This window comes from Malaclemys terrapin, chromosome 25, assembly GCF_027887155.1.
Source record: "Malaclemys terrapin pileata isolate rMalTer1 chromosome 25, rMalTer1.hap1, whole genome shotgun sequence".
Taxonomy (NCBI): Eukaryota; Metazoa; Chordata; order Testudines; family Emydidae; genus Malaclemys; species Malaclemys terrapin.
The window spans coordinates 1,266,745-1,280,575 of NC_071529.1; the positions used below are offsets into that span (position 1 = coordinate 1,266,745).

A 13,831-nucleotide genomic window follows, 5' to 3' on the forward strand; every position below is an offset into this window, starting at 1 on the left:
AGGGAAAGGGGGTTAGTTAAGGTGGGCAGCTCTTGTAAGAGGAAGTCTCGCATACGAGAACCTCAGACACTAGCTTTGTTAGTGCTTAATGAGGCCAGCGTACAGCTCTGGCTGTAGGAAAGGGACATCGTGTGGAAATTCTCCAGAGCGCGTTGTTCCTTGGACAACTGTTGTGTTGTCCCTGTTGTGCTCAGAGTAAAGTTCTCAAAAGCGCCTAAGCAACTTGGGATCTTGCGTCCCCGTCTGTGGGCAGGCGCCATGGATAATGAGACCCTCTGACTTCCCTACGCTGATGTGGATGGGCCACCCAACTGGTGTGACTTACCGAACACTGGTAGCGGAGGGCTCCCGTCCGAGAGGCCAGGCAGCAATGCTGTCGAATTGCTTCGCTGTGTAGATAGATGAGTGAGGCACGGAATGGGTTGGGGGATTAACTGGTGACAGGCAGTGACCTGGAATGGGCAAGTGGGGAAAGCTCCCGCTCCCCTGGCCTGGCTTCTTATGCTAGGGATGTCCCATCTCCCTTCTGCAGAGCATCTGCCCCCTCCCTCCCCAGGTGAGGCCATGTTCTGAGTCTGGGGAATTGGAGTAACCCTGCCAAGACAACTCTGACTCTCCCCTGGGCTTGTTCTCTGTCCTCTCAAGAGAGAAGAAGATGGTGGAGATAAACTTCCTGTGCGTCCACAAGAAGCTGCGCTCTAAACGGGTGGCCCCAGTTCTGATCCGGGAGATCACCCGGCGGGTTCACCTGGAGGGGATTTTTCAGGCTGTTTACACTGCAGGGGTAGTGTTGCCGAAACCCGTCGGCACTTGTAGGTAAGTGACGCTCCAAGGAGTGCAGACTTGGCCCTTAACAGACCTCTCTTCCCATGGCTTGTTAGCAGAGCACTCGGATTTACCCACGATCCCACTGGGCCGAGCGGTTCCTCCTAGCAGTGTCCTTCAGGGAGTCGGCTGGACAGCTCTGTGTCTCCTCAGGGTGAGCTACTGGCTCTTGGAAGCCATGAAGCAACACCGTATCGAGGACTCCTCCAGCAGGTGCACCCCACGTTGCCCTGGCTTTTCTCCCTGGGAGCCGTTGGGTGTGAGTTTACCATAGCCCCAGGCATGGACCACGGCTCCAGGGTCTAGGCGCTTCACCGACGCACAACAACAGACAGTCCCTGCCCCCAAAGACTTTATAATCCAAGTTTAAAACAGGAGACAGCAGGTGGATAGAGACAGAGGGGAGCCCAAGGAAACAATGCGACAGGATTGGCCCACGTGATGGGCAGTGGTCTCCGCACCCTAGCTGTAGTCAGGTTTCTGTAGGCATCACAGCAAAGGAGGGCTTTGAAGGTGGATGATAAGTTAGTTTGGGGATGTTTACAGGGAGCTCCTCCCAAGCATGACAGGCAGCATGGGAGAATTGCAAAGGGACTTGTTTGAAAATTTAGCAAGCGGGCAATGGAGGCTGACGTGCTGGGCCAATCAGAGGCAAGTGTTGACAGCAGCAAATGGGACAATAGGTGGGGTGGGGCCGGGACGCGGAGGGCTTGATTGATGTGATGGAGAGGTTTCTGCCTTGCTAATTAGCCTGATGTCTTGTGCCACCTTCTGGCACTTAAAAGACTCGCATGCTCTTTCCAGCCTTCTCCTCCATCGCGAGCGTCCTGCACCTGTGACCTAGACTTGTGTTTCTGCAGATACTGGCATCGGTCCCTGAATCCTCGGAAACTGATTGAAGTCAAGTTTTCCCACCTGAGCAGGAACATGACAATGCAACGCACCATGAAGCTCTACCGGCTGCCGGAGGTGTGTGCTTGTGTCTGTGGTAGCTGCTGCCTCTCTCGGTTACCTGCCGAGCGCAAACCGCTTGCTCCTGAGCTGGCCGTGGAGGGAGGTGAATTGCTGAGGCTCAGACATCCAAGCTGGTTCTGAGTTCCTCCCTGTTGTGGTCAGTGTAGCAGCCAGGTCCCGGAGAGCCACCGCTAGCTGCCTAGCACGGAGCTCATGCTGCCTGTGTCCCTGCGCTTGTCTTTGCACATGTGCAGCTGTGGGCCATGAGTTCTCGCGAACGCAGACCCCTGCCTGTCGGGGAAGCTGAGCGCCCGGGCTTGGCAGCAATTGCAGAGGGATTTGGTTTAACAATAAGAGGCCGAGCCAACCTGTGTTGTAATCCCCTGCAGTGTGCTGGGGTGGCCGCTGCCCGAGTGCAGTGACACCTGGGAAAATGGCAGTGCCTGCCTGGCTTTGCTGCTCCCTCCGGCGAGTCTGGGGCCTTGGCTACACTCGCGGCAGCGCTGTAGGCACTGATTACAGCACCTCTCCGAGGGGAGTAGCGTGCAGTGCTGCGAGCGAGTGTGCAGTGCTGTAGGCGCTGATGACAGCACCTCTCCGAGGGGAGTAGCGTGCAGTGCTGTGAGCGAGTGTGCAGTGCTGCAGGCACTGATTACAGCACCTCTCCGAGGGGAGTAGCTTGCAGTGCTGCGAGCGAGCGTGCAGTGCTGTAGGCGCTGATGACAGCACCTCTCCGAGGGGAGTAGCGTGCAGTGCTGTGAGCGAGTGTGCAGTGCTGCAGGCACTGATGACAGCACCTCTCCGAGGGGAGTAGCTTGCAGTGCTGCGAGCGAGCGTGCAGTGCTGTAGGCGCTGATGACAGCACCTCTCCGAGGGGAGTAGCGTGCAGTGCTGCGAGCGAGCGTGCAGTGCTGTAGGCGCTGATGACAGCACCTCTCCGAGGGGAGTAGCGTGCAGTGCTGCGAGCGAGCTGTCACGGAGTATTGGGGGACTCAGGGCCCTGCACCCCCGGCCTCCTGCAATTCACCATGACTCTCAGCCAGCCAGTAAAGCAGAAGGTTTATTTGGATGACAGGAATACAGTCCAAGACAGGTCTTGCAGGCACAGACAACAGGGCCCCCCTCAGTTAGGTCCAGCTTGGGGTCCCAGGGCATGCCAGCCCACCCCCCTTTGGGGGGTCAGAGCCATCTCTGCCTCCCAGCCATCTCTCCAGCCTCCTTCTAGCCTGCTTCCAGCACTCTGCTTTTGCGACCCCTCCCACAGCCTTTGTTCAGTTTCCTGGGCTAAGGAGTCACCTGGCCTCCAACCCCCTCCTGGGTTCTCGTGTTACATGCTCAGGTATGCGCCCTCGGGCAGATCCCATCCCCCAATGCAGACCAGCCTAGTCACACTCCCCTGTCAGCATTCCCAGACCACCGTGAGAACAGGCCCAGTTCGTCACACGAGTGTGCAGCGCTGCAGGCACTGATGACACTGGTGCTTTACAGCGCTGCGTTCGGGGGTGTTTTTTCACACCCCTGAGTGCAGCGCTGTGAATTGCCAGCGTAGCCAAGGCCTGAGTCGCTGCTTCCTACTCCAGAGCCAGCCCAGCTCGCGGGGGAGCCAGCAGCCGGCCGGCCGCACTCCTAAGCAGCTGCTGACTAAAGAATGTTCATCCTTCTTTAAGGAGTATTTAGGATGCCGGTCACCATAGCAACCAATCACTTATTTGCCACAGACACTGAAAACCAGCCCTGGGTCTGGCTAGACACTGCTGCTCCATGGGGCAGGAATCGGCTCAGACTGGAAACAACCCAGGCCCCCTGCTCTGGGCTGGCCAGGCCAGGCGCAGCGAATTCCATTGTGCGCTGGAGGGGCGGGAGGCCCAAGGGATGCAGGCTGAGCGTGTGGCCCCCACAGTTCAGAGAACCCCCCTTTTGGACGTATAAACGGAGCACGGTGCTCTGGAAGTCACTCAGGCCAGCGCAAGGAGCTGCTGCTTCCTTGGGGGGATCCCAGAGCACTTGGTGAACTCCTAAATGAGCTGTAGCCTGGCATCTCCCTCCTTGACCCCTGGGCTCAATTGTGCCACTGTGACGAGCGGGGGCAGGGCCCTGATTTTGCCTCTTATCCAAAAGCTGGCACCTCTGGTACACTTTGGCACCATGGTAGGTGTGGGCTCAGTACCAAGCCAGGGAAGCTGCCACTTACTGGGTCACCAGCCCCATTTCCTGCAGCACCTACGTATTTCTTAGCAGTCTCTTGCCCAGCCTGGTCCACTTAGCATGTGTACGGGAATAGGACCAGAGCAGGGGCACCATGGCTGTAAGCCTGGCATGAATCTGGAGCTCTGGCCACACCATGCGTTATTGTAGGTGGCTGGAAGCCTCTTTGCATGTGACAGACCCCAAAGCGTGGGATTCTGGGACCCCTGGGCAGGTGGTCGTGGCAGCTTTCTGCAGGGCATCGGTTAAAGGAAGTCAGGTGGGCAGGGGTCTGAGGATGGGCCGAGGTGTGGGGGGCCTGAGCAGAAAAGAGCAGTGTGGGGATGCCCTGTAGCCAGCTGCTGTGGGTGGGTCCCTCTGTTAATAAGCATTAGCAATCCTGGCCCTTTGGGTACTGAAAAAATTTGCTCGAGCCAAGATGCTCTCGAGCCGGCCTGGACAATTTCTCTCCCTCTCTCCAGACTCCGAAGACGTCCAGCCTGCGGGCAATGGAGCACAAAGACATCGCTGTCGTGCACAAGCTTCTGACCGAGTACCTGAAGCAGTTCCACCTGACCCCAGTCATGAGTCGTGAGGAGGTGGAGCACTGGTTCTTCCCTCAGGAGAATATCATTGACACCTTCGTGGTGGAGGTGAGCCGGCAGGGCCGAGAGACTAATGTCCCCTGGGCCCCAGTCACTTTGGAAGGCACAGCTGGTTCTCCGCCTGCTGAGCGTCAGTCACCTCCTCCCTGGCTCAGACGGGGGTCGCTGACCCAGTGCCTGCGTTGGGCTCCACGGGACAGGCCTCAAGGGGCAGTAGAGGCTGGGTTATTGCAAGTGTCGCTGTGCCGCCTTGGCACTGCCCTTGCCCTGTGCCGAGCCTGCGGGCAAGGCAGCCAGCTTGTGGTGTGGCCCCGAACGGCCTCAGATGGTTCTTGCTTATGGCTCTGTCCTGGCTCAGGCCGTACCCACGCTGCTGCCATTTGCTTTCAGAGCCCCACCGGCGAGGTGACGGACTTCCTGAGCTTCTACACGCTGCCCTCCACCATCATGAACCACCCCACTCACAAGAGCCTGAAAGCCGCGTACTCCTTCTACAACGTTCATACCAAGACTCCCCTCCTCGACCTCATGAGCGACGCCCTCATCCTCGCAAAGTCGGTAAGCAGGCGTGGAGCCCCTTTGCCCCGGGAGCACCAGGGCTCGGCAGAGGCTTGAGACTGTGACTGTAGCCACCTCCTCACCAGCTGCATGGTGGCCCTTGAGATCTGGGGGGCCCCAGACGTGGGCCCCACCCACCTTTAAAAGAAAGCGTGAATGATGAACCCTTGTTGTTTTATGGCTGTGAGGAGCGTGTGCTTTGCCCATCCTGGTCTCCCAGAGCAGCCCTGGCCTGACAGCCACGGAGCCCGAACCCCTGTATTTATCCAGAGAACAGCTATAGCAGGGGGAGCAGGTTTCTCTCAATGGCCCCCATCCCCTAGAGGGGGGGAGTCAATCCAGGGTCTCTCCACTGGGGCGATCGGCTAAAGGCCACGTGGCAGGTTGTGGGAGGCTTTCGGGGGGGCAGTGCCTGGGGGCGGAGGAGGGCAGCACAGCTGGAGAGACTGGCCCTGATGACCTCTCTCCTGTCGCCCGTGCAGAAGGGGTTTGATGTGTTCAATGCACTGGATCTCATGGAAAACAAAACCTTCCTGGAGAAGCTGAAGTTTGGGATTGGGGACGGGAATCTGCAGTATTATCTTTACAATTGGAAATGCCCCAGCATGGGGGCAGAGAAGGTAAGTGCCTCGCTCAGCACAGGGGTCGCCCTGGTGGGGGCTGGCCGGAGGGGCTATGCGGGTAGGTTATCTCGTTTGGCCGCTGAAATGGTTTCTTCAAAGATCTCTCGCGGGACACAGGTCAGTGCGGTACTGAGTCAGATCACCAGCCACTGAGCTCCTGGCAACAGCCAACGTGCGAAGCGTCAGCAGAACAGCGGTAATGCGCTTGTCACGGGGAATGCCGGGGACGCCTTCCTGAGCCCAGCCCGGTCGGCTCCTGCAGCCTTTGTACCGCTGGGAATTAGCGCCTGGACATACCACAGGCTTCGCTGTTTGCCTGTGTGGGGAGGGTTTCCTTGGGCTGAGTCGCTGCCCTGCTCCATGGGCCAGGCAACTAGAAGCACTATCCCAAAAGCTCTTTAAAAGCCATCCGTCTGGCAGCCTCCACCAAGCCCTGGCAGCGGCCGGCTACAACACCTGTGTCTTAGCAAAGCCACCTTTCTATCCCCTTGGAGCACAGACTGAGGTAGGAGCCCCTGGGCCTTAATGGTTTGGGTACTGACTCCCCTGTCACTATAGGGAAACCGAGGCAGGGCAGTGGTGCCCTGCCCATCTGTAAAATGGAGCTAGGACACAAGGTTGGGGAGAGTTGGTGTTGGAAAGCGCTTTGCAGATGCAGAGCGCTCCATGAGCGTGAGGGCTGAGCCCCTGCCTAGCCGTCGGGAGCCTTAGGAACGAGGCAGCGTCTGGCAGAAGGTTTGTCCTGTGCAGGGCTGCGTGTGGGAATGGGCGGGATCCACAGACACACTGGACCTGTGAGTGCCACATGTCAGCCTTTTCTCGGGTCTTTAAAACAAGTCAAGTGGCGAAACAGACAAATGACTGATCTCGTGGTGTCCACTGGACAGGGCCCATGTAAGGAACACGCTTGTTTGAGAGAATCCAGCACGTGTCCTGTCCGTGTCTGTGTCGCAGGACTGTGCCCGCGGTAGCTTCTGCAGTGAGGCCAGCCGCTGATTCACGCCTGCCCCGCAGGTTCGAATCACCCGGACTGCTTGGGCTTCCCCTCTCCCAGCTAGGAGTATTCGAGCCCCCTACAGCTTGGGCAATGGGACCCGGGAGTCTTTGCCTCTGTACGAGCAGGTGTTTTGTCCTGGAGGCCTTGACCATAGCTTCCCTTCCCTTCGTGCTGGCTTGCCCATTTGTCCACCACTTCCGCACCCCAGAGGTGGCAGCATTTCAGTGCATACACCTAGCTTGTAAATTGCCTTGGGATGCAAGTTGCACTAAAATGATAAAATATTCCTGTTACATAGCGCTGCATGTGTGCTCTGGGCTGGGCAGGAGATACGGGAGCCAGGCTGGCTGGTCCAAAGCACTGGAGTGTCTGCTGCCGGTCTTTGGCAGTGGCCAGTCTCTGTTGTGGGTTTGCATTGCTGCTTGTGGCAGGGGGGGGAATGCCTATGGCAGTTGGGATTCTAACCTAATCCGGCCGTGGTATTCGGCTTGACGCCCTTTGCAGCCATGAATTCCACAGCAGTTACCTGGGTGCCGCGCCCTGGCACACAGAACCAGATCGGGCTTTTCTCGCTTGCTGAGAATTAGCCGTTCCAAAGCAGCCAGTCGGTCACTAATCGGTCACTGCGGGGAGCTGTGCTGCTGCTATTACCCAGGAAGGCGCTGAGTACAAACCCCCGGGGCCTGAGCTCCTGGGCAGCGCTGGCCCTTCCCCAGCACCTCCCGTCAGCGAATCTGAGCACTTCCCAAACCAGAAATGACCCATCACACAACAGCTGGCACCAGGGAACCCCCAAGAGTGGCTGGCTCCTTCGAAAGGGGATCCCCATGCACAAAACTGGCTTCTAAACTAAAAGGCACTAACTTAGCCAGGGGAAAACCTGAACATAAATACAAATCACCCCCAAATGCCCGAATCCTGCACTGGCAGGGACCTCTCCAGTGCGCACTGGGGAAGTCCGTATCACCCCCGTCTTACAACTGAGTCTCCCAAGGCACAGGGGTAAGTATCTGCCCCAAGACACGCAAGAACAAGTGGCAGAGCAGGGGCTAGTCCCCACGGGTTTTGACTCCTATCCCTATACTCTTACCCCCGGACCACTGCTGTGGACAGAGGGGGCTCTTTCTCCAACACCTTCCGGCCTTTGCCACGGGCTCCCTTGGGGCTGTGACGCGTTGTTGGTCTGTTAGAGGCCGCGGCCGGACTCTGACATTACTCAGATTGCTGCTGCGTTCCGGCAGCCCTGGGGAGCGCTGGAGAACATGTGCCAGGTGTCCAGAGCTGGGGTCTGAAACAGAGAAGATCTGTCACGTTAACACTTCCTAACCTGTTTCCCATTGGCTCTCTCAGGTTGGACTGGTGTTGCAGTAACCAATCCCCAGAGAGGAGCGGCGACGTCTCTGAGAAGTTGGGCCAGGAACCGAAAGTTGCCATTGGCTGTTGGGGTTTCCGTGGAAGCAAGACCCTCCTGCAGAGGAGCTGGGACTGAACCATCCCCTGATTTTAACGATTGTGTCACAGGATGCCAGCTGCTACACCCTGGGCAGCGGCATCGGTCTCCTTTGTTTCAATTAATTGCATCCTCGTACAGACGTGATCAAGGGAATGTAACTGCTGCAAACTAGCTCGTGATTGGCAAATACTGGAGTTAACGGGTGAATAATAAAAGTCTATATTATATACATTTTAAATAGCTTTCCTCTTGCAGCCTGACCCAGCTGACCACTTCCCCAGCTCGGCATGTTGCCTTTTCTCAGCAAGAAGCTGCTTGCTGCCCTGGCCTCTGCAGGGCTGGGTTCAAATCCCATCATGGGTCACAAGCGTGGATGAGTTTGGTGGCTTCACCACCACCAAGGAAACTGCTGATCAGCACATGCATGCTAGAGACTGGGCCAAGAACAGTGGGGCAGGGTGGAGGGCGCTGCTCTGGGATGTCTGGAGGGCCCCGGACTGAGGCTTGATGGAGGAGTTGCCTGGCTGTCTCCAGGGTTCTCCCCTCATTTTCCTGAGCTCCAGATTCATTAACAATGTGATGCGGCAGGATGGGCGTCCATCTGCGTCCTGGACCCTGCGGGTGGCGAAAGCCAAGGGCTGGAGAAGTCACTTCCTGCTGGAAGGCCCAACCATTGAGAGGAGCTGCCATGAGACTGCTTTACCGGCTAGCCCCAACGGTGCTTGCTTCTTCCCAGCCTAGCCCATGCCTGGATTGCCCTGCCGGCCTGCCAGGAAGTAATCGCTATTCACAGCTAAGGGCTATCTGTGTCTGATCAAGGCAGACCTGGGCTTCAGCCTCCCTCGCACCTTTGAGACATGGCCCCTCCCTGCTGGGTTCAATGAGCTGAACCGACCCTCGCTATGCTCTGGAGAAGCAGCTGTTCATGAAGTGCCCCAGGGAACCCGGCTTTCGGACTCGCGTTGGTACAAATCCGTAACCATAGCACTAAGTAAACTGGATGCAGTCACCCAAACGCCTCTCTGTCCCCGGCAGTCCATGGCCACGTAGCGGCAGTAACCACGCCAGCCAGGCCAGAATCCGTTCTCCAACCCCATCGCTCTGGGAAGCAGGGGTTTAGTGCACCTTGGCTTGGCTATCTTGGCGGTTCTGGGGTTACCCATTGTTACACCTTTCGGGGCCTCTGAACCATGACAGTCCCATCCATGCTCCTTTTTCTCCATGCCTTTTGATTCATGTCTCTCTCTAAATCCATGGTACACCCACATCTTGAATCCTGCGTGCAGATGTGCTCGCCCCATCTCAAAAAAAGATATATTGAAATTGGAATAGGTTCAGAAAAGGGCAACAAAAATGATTAGTGGTATGAAACGGCTTCCGTATGAGGAAAGATTAATAAGACTGGGACTTTTCAGCTTGGAAAAGAGACGACTAAGGGGGGATATGAAAGAGGTCTATAAAATCATGATTGGTGTGGAGAAAGCAAATAAGGAAGTGTTATTTACTCCTCATAACACAAGAACCAGGGTCACCAAATGAAATTAACAGGCAGCAGATTTAAAATAAACAAAAAGAAGTATTTTTTCACACAACACACAGTCAAACTGTGGAACTCCTTGCTAGAGGATGTTGTTAAGGCCAAGACTATAACAGGGTTCAAAAAAGAACTAGATAAATTCATGGAGGATAAGTCCATCAGTGGCTATTAGCCAGGATGGGCAGGGATGGTTCCCTAGCCTCTGTTTGCCAGAGTCTGGGAATGGGCGACAGGGGATGGATCACTTGATGATTCCCTGTTCTGTTCATTCCCTCTGGGGCACCTGGCACTGGCCACTGTCGGAAGACAGGATACTGGGCTAGATGGGCTTTGGTCTGACCCAGTCTGGCCGTTCTTATGTTCTGGTTTCTAAGGTGGCCCGTGCAATGATCGGAACATCCCAAATGACTGTTTCCCCCGTTGTCTGTGGAAGAGCATCCCTTCTCGTAGATTTTTATCCTGGGAAACCACCCCACAGCCCCTCCTTCACCAGGCTCGCCTTGTCTTCGTTTAATGGCACTCTCACTGCCCCGGCAGGGGAATGGACCATGAGAACAATCTGTGAAGGGTGTGGGGAGGGGATTTGCCGTCACTGGACTTTTTGAAGCTTGAGAGTGGACGTTTTGCTCTAGTTCAGCCAGTTCAGGGAAGTCCTGTGGCCGGTGTATACAGGGGTCAGATTAGATGATCACAGTGGTCCCTTAGGGCCTTGTAATTATAATCCCAGACCAGGCCACCCCTTCTCTGCTGCTGTTGGCAAAAGCCGTTTCTAATTGTGTGACGAGCCTCGGTGGGGGAAGTGTTTCTGCCTGTACAATGAGAGACGTGTGTAAGCTCCCACAAGGAAATCTACACAGACCTCGGAGGGCGCTTCCTACAGGGAACCAGCCCAAGGCTGCTTGGAAGTCTCTGGCCCAGCTTGGCGCACTGTCCAGCAGTTGGTGGAAGAGACCCCATAGTGGGCAAGTCTTGAGGCTTAGTGACCCATTGGTTTTTCACATCCTTGTTGCAGTACAATGCCCAGCCGGTGCCATGGGACTACCACAGAAACAAACTGACAGGAGCAAAGGCCTCAGCAGGTTCCTGATGTACAGGCCAATGCGTGCATGAAAACCCGCAAGCCAAGGCACCCACGGGCCAGTCTGCAAGGCAGGGAGAGAGCCCCGTACTGCTCACCAAGCCAGAGGAACCACCAGCAATGTGCTCTGATGGGAAGGTCCTGCTCCGGTCTCTGTAGTGGGCATATTCCTATTCATAAGGCCTGCACTGCTGAGTCGGTGCGACAGGATACGGAAGGGCATGTCCCCATTTCAAGCAGGAAAACCCAGCGGCAGTGAGCCTTCTCCCTGCATCCTGCTCCAGGCAGGGCGGGGAGTGTTTGCTTTGGTTGGCCTGGATGTCACCGGGCCGTGGGGCTGCAACATCAGCTCCACCCAACCAATGGCTGCGCCCAGAACTTTGTGGTCTGCGATATTTCTGCATCTGATCCCGGGGAGCGAGTGCGGGAATTGTGCCAACCTGATCAGAGCAGAACGGCCGATCGTCCTGTGTTACATGCACGTATCTTAACCCCGCGTCGGCATAGCTAGGAGCCGGAGCACCCGATGCAGAAGGACCCTGAGTTTGAGCTATCCCACCGAGTCTGCTACTGGACAGACTGGATGGGGTTGAAGATCATGCGTAGCCCAGTGCAGACCATCCGGAAGGTTTCTGTGGAGACGGCTGGATTCCTGCTGTGCAGAGCCGAGGGCAGTGCGGTTCGTGCTCACTAGAACCCCATTGGGCTGGACTACGAGTATCCAGCCACACTCTGCCACTGGGGACAATGTTCTGCCTAAACAGCCTCCAACGCAGCGCTGCCCGATGAGACGCTGACGGGTGTTTCGCATCGAACGTCGGCTGGCAGGAAAACAGCCAGCGCGTGGCTGGTGGGCTGGAGCAGGAAATGATCCTCCACTGGAGGGCAGGAAGATCGGGTGGGGCTTGCTGGCTGGATTTCCGTGGGGAATTGCATTAGAGCATTACCAGCACGTGCCAAGGACTCCTTCAGTCTCAGCCACCGCTCGCTTTGTCTGTGCCTTCTGCGTCCCATTGGAAACCTCACTTCCTAGAACGGCATCTCATGGCCGGCCCCGCAGCGTGCACCGCGCTGAGAGCGTCCTAGGGAAGAGCCAGGAGACACAGTGGTTGGATCTTCCCATCACTTGACAAGTCCCATCTAGCCAAAGAGAGAAACTGGTGTGTCTGGGAGGGGCCTGGCTTTGCGACCTGGGAGCAGGGAGGGAACCACTCACCATGTCTCTCACTGGGCCCTGGGTTTAATAATTCCTTAGACTCTTCTTTTATTGACCCCTCCAGGGCTTGACTGTTGTCACTCGCATTGAGGGTGGGGCCCCAGTGTGGCTGACAGTTGAAAACCCCTTTAGATAGGGCCAGTGCAGGACGTCCTCAGCATTGGTTTGAAATCCAGCTGTGGCCAGCTCCTGTCAAGTGGCCTGGGCCTGTGGGTTCTGGTCACTCCTGCTGCCTGCTGAGATGGTTTGCGGCTGCCTTGGCCAGAAGGAGATTTAAACTTCTCCCCCAAAGACGTTTCCAAAGCACCCTGTATGGCTGGCTCTCTGGCAGGGCGTCGTCAGGCTCTGCCCCGGCTCTGCTCCTGACATAATAGCTGCCTGGCACATCTTGATGGACAGAAGTGACACCCCCCCATTGCATGGCGCTTCCCCACCCCCCAGCCCTGCTGTTTCCCGGGGAGGGGCTGTGGCTTCTGCAGTTTCCCTGCTGCTCCTGCAATGAGAACAGGGGGTCTCGGGCGTGGGCCCAGAGTCTCTGCTACCAGAACCTGCTGGGGAGGCCGTAGGACAGCCGTCTCAGAATGCAATGCCAGCTGCTTGCAGTAGGGGGTGCAGCTGCCTCGTAACATCTGAAAAGCACTGCTGTAGGAACGAGTCATGGGATTTCCTAACCAAAGCTGCCTCCACGGAACAACCCAGCTCTCCAGCAGAGGGCAGTCAAAGCCACAGGCAGTCAGCATACACGTGTTCTTCTTCGAGAGCTTGCTCATATCGATTCCCACGAGGTGTGCGCGCCGTGTGCACAGTCGCCGGAAGGTTTTTCCCTAGCAGTACCCGTCGGGTCGGCGGTGGAGCCCCCTGGAGTCGCGCTTTCATGGCACCGCATCTAGGGCCCTGCCGACCTGCTGCCTCTCCAGTTCCTTCTTACCGCCAGTGACGGTCGTTGGAACGCTCCTCTCTCGCTTGTCGAGTGATCCCCTAGTAGCTTTCGCTTAAAATTTCTTGTAAATAGTTTAGACAGAAAAGTTTTAGTGGTTATTGGGCTTCTCCCCATTTTTTCCCTTTCCCTTCCCTGGGGCCGGGCCATGTGTGGGGGTCTGCCAAAAATGGATGCCCAAAGGCCACCCACACACAGTCTGTCTTAAGTGCCGGGTGAGTCCCACCAAACAGACAGGTGCAAGATCTGCAGGAGTTTTTGTCCCTAAGTACGAAAGGGGCCATAGATGAAAGCTCCCGTTCATGGAGGCAGCCCTGCGACCGCAATCAGAGTCAAGCCCCGGGGATCCGGCACCGGGCTCCTCCATGGCAGTCTGCAGCTCAGCGGCTTCAATTAGGGAGGCACAGTAAGAAGCACAGAAAGACTGACAGGGGGCGCTCCCCCTCTCGAGCGCCGGAGCGTGAGGCAGCTAAAGGAGTGCGACCCGTGCCGGGTCACTCCTCTCCAGCGGTGCGACAAGCAGCACCGTCTACTATGGGCCCACAAGCGGGCCTGTCAAGTCTGGCGCCGGTGGAAGAGGGACAGGAGGAGGACCTGGACCTTCCTTCTACCCCAGAGACTTTCGAGCCGGGCCAGGACCTTATAACCCTGACGGACCTGCATTCACCAGTGCCCACTTCTTAAGGTTTGTAGTCGGGGGTACTCACTACCAATTTGCAGTCCTCCCGTTCGGCCTATCATCAGCACCTCGGGTGCTCAACAAATGTATATCAGTCGTGGCCGCCTTCCTGCGGAAAAGACATGTCCAGGTATTCCCTTACCTCGACGACTGGCTAGTGAACGGCTGGTTCAGGACACAAGTGG

General features: G+C 56.8%; 1 protein-coding gene across 2 annotated transcripts in view; it reads left to right on the forward strand.

The window, feature by feature from the left end:
- The window catches only part of NMT1 (N-myristoyltransferase 1), a 34,674-nt gene extending 26,244 nt beyond the window's left edge, over positions 1-8,430 (forward strand). For both annotated transcript variants that reach the window (XM_054014530.1, XM_054014531.1), the window contains exons 7-12: positions 646-816; positions 1,686-1,794; positions 4,446-4,616; positions 4,959-5,126; positions 5,609-5,746; positions 8,097-8,430. In XM_054014530.1, coding sequence (XP_053870505.1) covers positions 646-816; positions 1,686-1,794; positions 4,446-4,616; positions 4,959-5,126; positions 5,609-5,746; positions 8,097-8,117 — 778 coding nt within the window. In that variant the 3' untranslated portion in view covers positions 8,118-8,430. The remainder of the gene's footprint in view (positions 1-645; positions 817-1,685; positions 1,795-4,445; positions 4,617-4,958; positions 5,127-5,608; positions 5,747-8,096) is intronic.
- The last annotated feature ends 5,401 nt before the right edge of the window (positions 8,431-13,831 follow it).